Raw genomic sequence first — 11031 nt, forward strand, 5'->3', positions numbered from 1 at the left:
AAAAAAAAAAAAAGAAAGAAAGAAAAAAAAAAAGTAGAACTCGTAAGTTGAAACAGAACTATTTACTAAGACAGAGAAAGAAGAAAAAAATAATAGTAATGATAATTACTAATGATAATTATAATTATGTGGTGCACAACACAAGTGCTCACCAGCCAATGACTAAGATTTTGAGAAAAAGGGACTGAAGATTGGAACTTGCTGTTGTATGATAATTGCCCCTAAACTCATAATGCTGTTCACGTGGAAAGGGCAGGAGCATCAGTGAACAGATGTCTGTTTAACAGAGGTGCTAAAGAGCCTCAATATTGTAGACAAAATCAAGGATTTTTGTTCTGCGAAGATAAATGGCTGAAAAAATTCTGGAGAAACATAATCGTATTTGAGTATAACAGTGCATTTAAAGTAATTTCCACTAAATCTATCCTCTGTAATTCTGAAAATACGTTGTACATCTCAGAACCTAAGTGACTCTCATCATTCAGGCTTCCCTCTTGGGTTGCAGTTCGTAGTCCTAAACGGAAGACAGAAATGAGAGTCACCTGTCTGGTACCATCGGGCACAGAGTATCACATCAGGCTTCAGTGTTCTAAGCACCTGAAAGTAGAAAATGCCTATAATTTAGTGACAGATATTCCAGTGAATATTACTGCAAGATGGTCTTTGTTCCTTCCTTATTCAGTTAAGCACAGAAGACATTTAATCTGCTATTTCACAGAAGATTATTTGTAATAAGTGATCTTCTGTAGAAATGTAAAGGATGAAAGTTATATTAGATATACTAGAGCAAGCAACCTGGTTTTCCTTTCCATTTTCTGTGAAACTTTTAGGCCAATTGAATGACACTCAGTCATTTTTGTTCTGCATTTCAGTTTCAGTTCAAGTCTATTTACAAGTCTGTGCAAATAGACTTGGTTGGAAACTCTCTTATCAAATGAGTGAGAGAGTTTCTGTGTTGTTTCATCTATTGAGAAAATACTTGGTATTCATCTATCTTAGATAACTACAAGGTACTGAAGAAAGATATTGGAAACAAAAACTTGTAAAATAAAAAATGGGAATGTAACCTGTTGACCAGACTTCATGTTCTTTTAAAGCTACAACATAATTTTTAGAGTAGATGTAATGTTACTTTAGTCTTCGGAAAAATAATAACAACAAAAGGCCTGAAAAGTCATTCACATGGTGTTTTCTTAATGATTCTTTTGACATTATTAATTTTGTGGAAGAAAATGAAAGTTTTATCTTCTCAAAGTTCTTAATCATCTTTTAGGTATTTCTAGATTGTTTTTTCCCTAGTGGGTTCCAGGCAACAAAGCTGCATGTAGCATAGGAACTTGTTGCTTTGCCTTTTAGGTAACTTGCACTGTTTTTTAGAAGCTTTTTCTTAAATACATTAAGTAGTAGCCTCTGAGGACCAAGATTAAATGTTTTCTTATAATGTATCTTGTCTATTCAGAATTAAATGACTGCCTTCCTTAATTTACCATATATTTTTCCTGTTAAGTGGCAAAAACAACCTATGGTAAATATTTTACGGAGGTACAGAAGTCTGAAGTAGACATCCTTTACTTCCTGTAAAACAGAACTTATGAATTATTTCTTCAGTAGGAATCTGGCAGACATGGAGAGGGTTGGACTATGGGGAAGACTTTACAGAAGGCTTGGTCATTTTATTAAGAAGTCAAAAATATGAACTTGGTATACTGAATAGGTTGAAAAATTGATTATGTCCTTCATTGGAGCTAACTTGCAATCTCTAGTATGTGAAAAACTGTTAGTCACATAGAACTTTTACTGTACCTATTGAATGTGTGGAGTCTTTTATTTTAGTCAAATGCATATTATCAATTTAAGTTCACTTAGTTTTTACTGAAAAGAAATGTACAAAGACAGCCATTCAATTGAGGATTAGTCACTGTGGCAACAGTAATGTGGTGACTGGAAAGGGAGAGCAAGTATTCTCCTTTCTGCTTCCTGCCAGCTGTCATATTCAACCTCTGTGGCATGAATTCAGGCCAAAATATAGACTGTGACTAGCTCTAAGAAACAATATCTGTATCTTTGTAAATTGGTACAAGAATCTCACTATAAAAAAACTTAATCCTCTGAGTTGGATGACAGACGTTTGGCAGTCTTGCTGGTGTTTGACAGAGATGCTTTGTAGTAAAACCTGGATTAATGGTAAACCCTTCTTTATGTTATTGCAATGTGGTGTAAATGAGAGAACTAAGCATGCTGTCAGTCTAAGAAAAAAACATGCTCTTTGTATTTCCAGTGTGCAGTGCTGTTGAGAATGCTGTAAATGCAAAAGTTGTGTTATTAAGAAGTCCTCTTAATCATATCTGTATTACACTGACATTTTGTAGTTTGTTTAAATAAAGACTTTGTAGCAGCTATAGTAACTCTGATTCCAGTTTGGTTCTGCCGCTTTCAGATTCAACATGTTTAGATGATTATTTACAATGAGTAGGCTTTTGGGAGATAACATTCCCTTATCCTTGCTTTTCTGGGATAGGGAAGTCTATTTGGCTTTAAAATAATTGTTCCCAAATGGCTGACCTGTAATGCTGCCTTATTGACATTACTGTTTCAGTTTACAATGGAATTAACTGTTTCAGTATGGTTTTCAGCTGGTATTTTTAAATAGGATGCATTCCTATCTCATATTTTGTGAGGCATGTCATTGCATTATCTGCATGGTGTGTTTGCCTGAGTACTTGATTTGGTGCTTTTTAATGAAGGAGTAGGAATACAAAGGAAGGTAGCTACAAGTCCACAGATTTCTGCTGGAATAAATGGTTGACTTAGTTTTGAATTCTGAGACAGGCTATCTCATTTCATCTCAAGAGTAACAAGTAAGTTAATTTGCAGTAAGGTGTTCAGTGCAAAATAAGGTGATAAGATTTATAGTTGTTTGCTTTGTTTATAAGTCAGTAAATTAAATGAAACTGCTACCGTGAGAAATTTTTGCAGTTAAGTGTTTAAAGAAGAAGAAACAGTGTGATTTGGAACAGAGAGAGAACAATCCATCCTCAACTGGTGTAGTAGTCTAATTTCCACTAGCAAGCAAAATATAGAGTTCACTGAGTCCTTACTCTACATTTAGGTGACTAAAAAAGGTGACCATGACAAGCAAGGGAAACTTACTACAAATTACTCTGATATCAGCAGGTATAGCTAAACACTCATCTTTCCGTACTCTGGTAAACATAAAAGAGTATGCCCTGCTTTCTGTGCTGGCAGAATATTTTGGCTAAGTAATTCGAAAGTGGGATAAAACTAACTTTATGAATGTTATTTCAGTGATAATTGTTTCATCATAAAATAGGTTTCAGTTGATGAGTTAGAAGGCAGACATTGAAAGGGGAACAGGAAAAAAAGCGGTTTCTGAGTAGAAAGAATCAGTGCAGAGTAAATGAGTAACACATGATGTCATATTCAAAAGAAAGCAAAATATTGGTGTGCTGGAAGTTTTGACTGAAGTTTTCATTTTTTTAAACAACAGCGCTAGGAAAAAGAAATGAAACATTTTCATCTAAACTGTACTTAGAACCTTAGCCGTATATCATTCAGAATAACAAACTTCAGATTGGAGCTTTAAGATGCCATTGAGACATTTCAGTTATCTGTTTAAAAATTAAAATTAAAAATAAAAAGTCAGTAGTTTGGGGCTGTATTTAAATTATTTAAATAATAAATTAAAACCTTAAAAATATTTTCAAGTTCAACAGAATAATTTGTATTTCAGCCTGTGTGCTATTTTAAGTAGAATTATCGAATCACAGAATCACCAAGATTGGAAAATACCTAAAAGATCATCCAGTCCAACTGTTCACCTATTACCAATAGCTCCCACTAAACCATGTCCCTTAATACAACATCCAGTCTTTCCTTGAACACCCCCAGGGTCAGTGACTCTACCACCTCCCTGGGCAGTCTGTGACCACCCTTTCTGACAAGTAATACTTCCTAATGTCCAGGTTGAATCTCCCCTGCTGTAGCTTGAAACCAATGCCTCCGGTCCTGTCACTAATAACACAAGAGAAGAGACTCCCAGCTCACTACATCCTCCCTTCAGGAAGTTATATAGAGCAATAAGGTCTTCCCTGAGCCTCCTCTTCTCCAGACTGAACATTCCCAGCTCCTTCAGCCTCTCCTCATAAGGCCTGTGCTCCAGACCCCTCACCAGCTTTGTTGCCCTCCTTTGAACATGTTCCATGGCCTCAATGTCTTTCTTGCCGTGAGGGGCCCAAAACTGGACACAGTACTTGAGGTGCGGCCTCACCAATGCCAAGTACAGGGGGACAATAACCTCCCTGTTCCTGCTAGTAACACTGTTTCTGATGCAAGCCAGGATGCCATTGGCCTTCTTAGCCACCTGGGCACACTGTCGGCTCATGTTCAACTGTGCATCAATCAGTACACCCAGGTCCATTTCCTCTACGCAGTCTTCCAGCCACTCCGCCCAAGCCTGTCATGTCACTCAGCATTGTTGTATGGTAATTGTCTTTTGTTTCAGAGAGCTTTTTTCATTTTCAAAAAGATAAAGTGAAAATATAGGAGCCACTAGCATTAGCTATTGCAACTTTTGTTAACTTGTACCAGGTAATTTATTCTTTTCTACCTTCATGAAAAATCTCTGATCAGCTAATTTGGGTAGAAGAAGAGGAATAGTGTGTGTACAGTGAAATTTTGCTGCTGTTTTTTTCAGGTTTGGCAATGCTGGTCACTAAAGTTTTGTACCTCCAGAGCTGAATATGTTATTTGTGAAGTTATTTGTAATTATCAGGATTTTTGACAGTATTTTTGATTCTTTACAAAGATAACTGATTTTATGACTAATACCGTTTTAACAAAACTTTTTTTCCTCAAAACACTTTTTAATTTCTGTGCTTGAAAAGATGTATAAACAAATATATTGCTGCCTTATATACTTTGGTCCTGTTTAAGAAGCGGCTGATAAATGTACTTTTTGGGGGATTTTAAATAGTTTTAAGACAGACACTGACGTGATTAGGATAGCATTCTACAATAAAATGATACAATCCTGATTTCCTGAAAGAGTGACAAGTACACTAGATCTTATTACACTGAAGTCTGAATGCTAGAAATACTTTTTATAAAAAAATTCTATCAAAATATATTTTAATGCTCACATTGCTTTGTTCAATATTATCCACGCATATATATATATATATATGTATATGTATGTATCTTAAGTTAATAGTTCATATAGCATGCAGAATTAATGAGGTAACTCTAGAATGTATGCTATAGATGATATCTGCTATTTCAGCGTTAATTTTGTTTTTATTATCAGAGCATCGCTGGAAGATCAGGAGTTTTTTTGGTCTTAATTGTAAACTTGGTTTCAGTTTTGTTTACTATAATTTAATAATGCAGTTAAATTGTGATGTTTGGAGTAGCTCATGTAGCTTAAACAGAGAAAATTTATGCCTGTAGGTCCCTTAGTTTTGACATTTTTCTCTATGCTAGTATGAGGTTATTTGCCAAAGTAAGGTATTGTGAACAGCTATGAGACCCTAAAGCAGAAGAATGTTTTGAACAGCCTGTGGAATTAAAGGAAATAGATGTGGATCAAATAGGAGCACATTGGAAAGAAACATTGTAGATGCAAAAAAAAAAAAACAACAACAAAAACAAAACCAAAAAAAACCCAAAAATTTTGAACTGCAGGTGTCAAGGTGTGAACCCTGTTTTTTCATCTTTTGGACAGTATCTGTAGGGGGACAGAGGATATCGCTAAGCAGTTCTGTTTTTTTTCTTGACTTATTGGAGAAAAAAAAAATTACAAGGATTTAAGAGTTTCTGAGTTGTCTGTCAGTGTGTCATGCATCAGTATGTAACACAGACTTGTTGAATTCTCTTGATGACCATTACAATTAGAACTTTCTCCATTTAAGAATCATCACAACGGCTACAAAATGTTTTAATCTTATCTGTATTCTAGTCAGTGTGTAGTTGATTCTTCTTCATCTTCAAGTAAGTGTAGTACTGCTTTCCAAGGTATCTTTACAACTTTGATTATTTTTGTTAGAGGTTTTGATATTAACAAAAATGTTCTTACCTTAACTTTGATAACTATAGTTATTTATCCATAGTGATTTATTTACACATAATAGTGCACCTTATATTGTTAGTGATATTCATTTGGTAGTGTTGTGGGTTATAGTTTTTCTTTGAGTGTTAAATTACTAAAATTATTTATGATTATATACTGTGCAGAAATTGTGAAACACACTAGTAAGCACAAAGCGGTGAATCGAAATAATTGACCAGTTTTACTAAATAAATCCATGAAAATACTATGTATCTACTTGGAGTGCAACTTACAGAGATGCTCTTCCTTTCTATTTTGCAATAGTATTTCGAGGTTCTGAGAATAAGTATTTTTATAGCACTTGTTAATGCTTTAGAGAATGTAATGATCTTTCATAGCATATTTGGAAAAATATCCCTCTTTGCTCTTGGGGAACTAAGACTTCCCTTCACTGTCCCAAGGAAGCATGTGGCATAATAGGGAGCTTTCAGTGGATCTTTGAATCCCAGTCTTAGAGCACAAACTGTAAAGTCCACGTGAAGACAAAATATCATCCTATCAGACACAGCTGTTTTGACAATTTGTATTTCTTGTTTTAGAAAACTAAAGAAAAGCCAGAAGAAGTGATAGCGGGGAAGAACATTATGAATAGAGAGCATGGAATTATGGTGAACAGTAACTGCTATAACTTGTACCTTTTGCATCCAGTGATCCAGAGAATCACTAAAGTACATAGGGTGGGTTCGGTCACCTTCTTGATTGGAAAGACGCCCAAAGAAATCCGCAGGTGAGACTTTTTTGGTGAGAAGAAAGTAAAATTCTAAGCTTGAAAAATTTATGTTCTCTTTGTTTCAGCTCTCCCCAGGGAATTCTGATGGTTTTTTTTTTGTTTGTTTGTTTGTTTTTTGTTTGTTTGGGGGTTTTTTTGGTTTTTTTGTGGCAAGAACAGAACAAATGGGGAACTTCCACTCTTACTTTACTGAAAGTAGCATAATTGACTACCAAAATGAATTTAATAATAATTACCACAAATCAATTTAATAATTGTTGGTTTGATCTGTCACACATTACATCACTGTACAGATGTCATCACCACAGTATTCATGGTATATGCACCATGCAATACAACAAACTAATGCTTAAACTGTACAAAAACAACACATTTTTATAGTAGCCGACTCTGACAGCTTACTGGTTTTGTCTAGATTTCATCACTTTCATTGAAAGACTGTAAAAAAATTAGACATTTTCTATGTTTTTGTTAATGTGGAACTTAATGGTTTTGATACTTGTTTAACAAGTTAATATGATTTAATAATATCCCCCGGAAAAATAAGAGTATTTCTATCTCCTCACTTTTCCTTTTTCTCCAGGCAGTTGCTATTAATAATAATAATGTTTAATTTCTGGTGCATATATTGAATTCAAGAACAACAACCAGGTAATATGTGGAAAAAGGAAAAAACTGCTGTCCTACAGACTAACCTGTGGAATTGAGATCTTATACATATTTTTCAATTGTCTTTTTGACAAGAAAATTACTTCATGATAGTCAATATCCAGATAATGTTGTTCAACTTTCTTCCTGTTAGCAAACTGATTATAGCTACCAAAACCATTACTGATAAAGTGTCAGACTTATTTAGGTACTGAAAATTTTAAACATGTAAGAGGTAGGCAGAGATTAACTCTTCCGGCTAAAAATATTCAAAACTGTAATCATTGTTATCGTTGTTTATTGAGATACAATTTTCAAAGGCAATGAATAGACTTACTTTATTAGTCAAATCTAGCAGGAAGCCTAAACACATTCTTGCTTAAATGTTGAGTCAGATGTTAGTACCTGGTTGCAGTTAAACACTGTAATACTTTAAAGTCCTCTGTATGATGAATTAAGATGACAGGATTCCTCAGCTTGGTCTGCTGTAGCTGTAAAGATTGATTGGGAAACTGCATACAGTGGTTAGTGGTTGTGCTTAAAGAGGTAGTGGGAGCCAGTCACTAGAGCATTATTTGGGGCTAAGGATAATTACATCTCATTGTCCTTAGCCTACTGGAGCCCTTTTAGAGGAAAGGCAGTATTTCATATCCTGTCTCTGACAAGGACGCACAAATGCACACCTTCAGCCTTCAAGCCAAGTGTCTTGACCCTAGACTATGATTGAGCTTGATTAGGGTGATCTTTAGTTAGAGAGGCTTCTTAGCACTCCTTAGTTAGTTAGAAAGAATGGCAGAGACAGTTTCTGCCTCCTTTGATGGTATTCACCAAGCTCTTATTCAGTAAGTTTTTAATAGCTATACTGCCCTCTTCCCCTCCCCCTAGAAATCCAACTGTTTTTCTAAATCCTTTCAGCACATGAATACCTTCTGAATTCTGGCTCTTTGGCATGTAGTCTAACCTACACTGAAAGCTGATGTGTCTTCAGAGCATGAGCTCAGGAAATCACTTGAGATCTTGGGTTTCAGAATTAGTTCTTCTAAGGACATTATTATTTATTCACTAATAAAAACAAATATGGTTCCTAAATAAAGAAGTTACCTTTCAGCGATTACTTCTTGGGGTATGTGAAGTAGAACAGTGTAATTAATTGTTTAAAAGCTTCTTTTGCACCTACTTTATGGTTTCAGAATAAAGCATTTTTCCGTTCTGATTCATTACAGGAGACAATTTGAGGAAATTGTATCCCACTTTAAAATGGGATCAATGAAAGAACTTGCGGAACATATTGCAAAAGCTACATCAGAATCACGGCGGAAGTTGCTGAGGGAATTTTATGTTTCAAAGCATCCAGAAATTGAGTCCTTGTTTCCAGTGGATGTACCAGCACAGGTTGCACACAACTATGAAGAAGAAGATGCAGCTGCAAGAAAATCAAGGAAAAGAAAATGTGTTGTTATTTCTGGAAGATGCAAGTCTGGACCTTCATCAGATGAAGAATTTCTTCCAAGTGGAACTACAAAACTGCAGAATCAGCAAAGCTGTGAAATAGAGCAACTTCGCAATAACTCATGCTTGCAAGATACTATGTGTGTTGATGCAAAATATAAACAGTCACCTACTGCTGCAACTCAGCATACTGAGAGGAGTAACAATCAGGCATTCAAGGATTTTGTGGCATCTGGTTCATTAAACAGTAAATCAGAAATAATTGAGGTCCTGTCTGTAAAAAGCTCTGAAGGACAGCAGGACCCAGAAGTAGCAGAAATGCCAAGAAAAAGATCACCGTCTCTGTCAGAAAACAGGGAGAAAAGAGCTAAGACTGACAAGAAGTCTTTTGTGGACTTACTTGGAGATACCTCTATTCTCAATGTTCTCTTCAGAAATGGTGGGAAAAAACCTACAGAGTCACCGCAGAGAATCCCTTTGGAGCAAATAGAAAAATCAAAGGATAGACCAAAAGATTTCTGGGACATGCTGAATGAGCAAAATGAAGAGAGCCTTAGAAAGCTCACAGACATGACAGTTATAGAGGACCTATGTGAAAGAGCACCTCATCCACCACTGACAGGAAAGACACAGGTGTGTGAAAATTCTCTTTGGAAAGAAAATGAAAACTTTCTATGGAAAAGATACAGTTCAGATGGTTCAGATGAACCATCTTCTGCTACATCTTTTAATATAGTAAAATGATAGTTTTCTACATGAGTTGTGCTAGAATTGTTTTAGTTAAATGAACATTAAAATATGTACAACTTCAGTAATATGCAACAAAACATGATACCTCCATAAATTTGAAGGCAAAGTGATGAATTCCTATTTATGATAACCTTGATTTACATTTTACATTGCCTGTACTGTATATTATTACTAAGCTATGGCAAACTAAATTAAGATTAAATTATTTTAAAATATTTTGAGTGCACTTGCTTTGTTGAACAATGATAATAATCCTAGATCTTAATATTCCTGATGATATTCCTGGCATTGGTAGTAGTACTGAGCAGTTTTCTCCCTTTGCTTACATTTTCTATCCTCACACATCCTGTCAGAATCTATGTTAACATGATTTTGATTAGTCTGACTGTAAAGCTGTTGAGCTTCTAATATTTATTTAATTATTTATTTACTTGGTATTGTTCGGCAGTGAGTTCTTCATGTTAATGTGAAGGATGACCTATTTATTTATTTATTTATTTTGTTACCTGACACTCTTGGTGTGAAATACCCATCATATTAAACGATGGCGCACATCAAATTTTATCTGTCATGACACTTCCTCTCTCTAATTGATTTATATAGACTTCTGTTATGTCACTGTTGGAAGGTGTGGTCTGGACAGTTCTTTAGTGTTAATAGTTTTTCTATGCAAGGAAGAATGTTTCCATTTTAAAATGTGTGTTTTCTAGTGAATTTCAAGAACACCTTAGTGACATTCGGTACTTCATACTCACTGTTGTCTCTGTTTCACACATGTGACCATTTGGTATGAGAATAAATGAGTGAGACAAAAATGAAAGCTGTAATTTCTTGCTCAGCACAAATGAACCAAGTTTCCTTTTGTGAGCATTGCATACTGAAAAAAAATTTTAAATTTTAAATAAAATATTTAAATATGATATCTGATTGCATGTGCAGTTAAAATCAGACTGCATCACTGGCTGATTTTTTTTTTTCTTTTTTAAATTCTGGCTTGTGCTCTTAAAGAGCAATGAATTAACTTTTTGAGGAAGTTAATCAATTGAATTCATTTTGCGGTTGATACTAAATACTACTCTAAAAATGTACTTTAGCTTCCATTCAGCTTCTTCCAATTGTCAAAAGTTTTGTCAGTCATGTTATGTGTAATACAGTTATATATTTATAATTCTTGTTGTGTGCAAGAGACTATTACTGCACCTTTGACTCGAAGCTTGCTGTTGGACAAATTCAGCAGATGGACAAGTTCAGACAAGTTTTGGCAAGTCCAATATATCTTCTTTCTGCATACTTGAAGGTCAAGGGCCAGGAGAGATAAGCAACCTTGAGC

The 11031-nt window shown here is 35.0% G+C and overlaps 1 protein-coding gene across 5 annotated transcripts in view; it reads left to right on the top strand.

Moving 5' to 3' along the window:
- Nucleotides 1–10649, top strand: part of ERCC6L2 (ERCC excision repair 6 like 2) — a 49040-nt gene extending 38391 nt beyond the window's left edge. For all 5 annotated transcript variants that reach the window (XM_015849298.2, XM_015849299.2, XM_015849301.1 and 2 more), the window contains 2 exons: nt 6664–6851; nt 8726–10649. In XM_015849298.2, the coding sequence (XP_015704784.1) occupies nt 6664–6851; nt 8726–9695 (1158 nt within the window). In that variant the 3' untranslated portion in view covers nt 9696–10649. The remainder of the gene's footprint in view (nt 1–6663; nt 6852–8725) is intronic.
- The last annotated feature ends 382 nt before the right edge of the window (nt 10650–11031 follow it).

Source organism: Coturnix japonica, chromosome Z, assembly GCF_001577835.2.
Source record: "Coturnix japonica isolate 7356 chromosome Z, Coturnix japonica 2.1, whole genome shotgun sequence".
NCBI classification, from domain to species: Eukaryota; Metazoa; Chordata; class Aves; order Galliformes; family Phasianidae; genus Coturnix; species Coturnix japonica.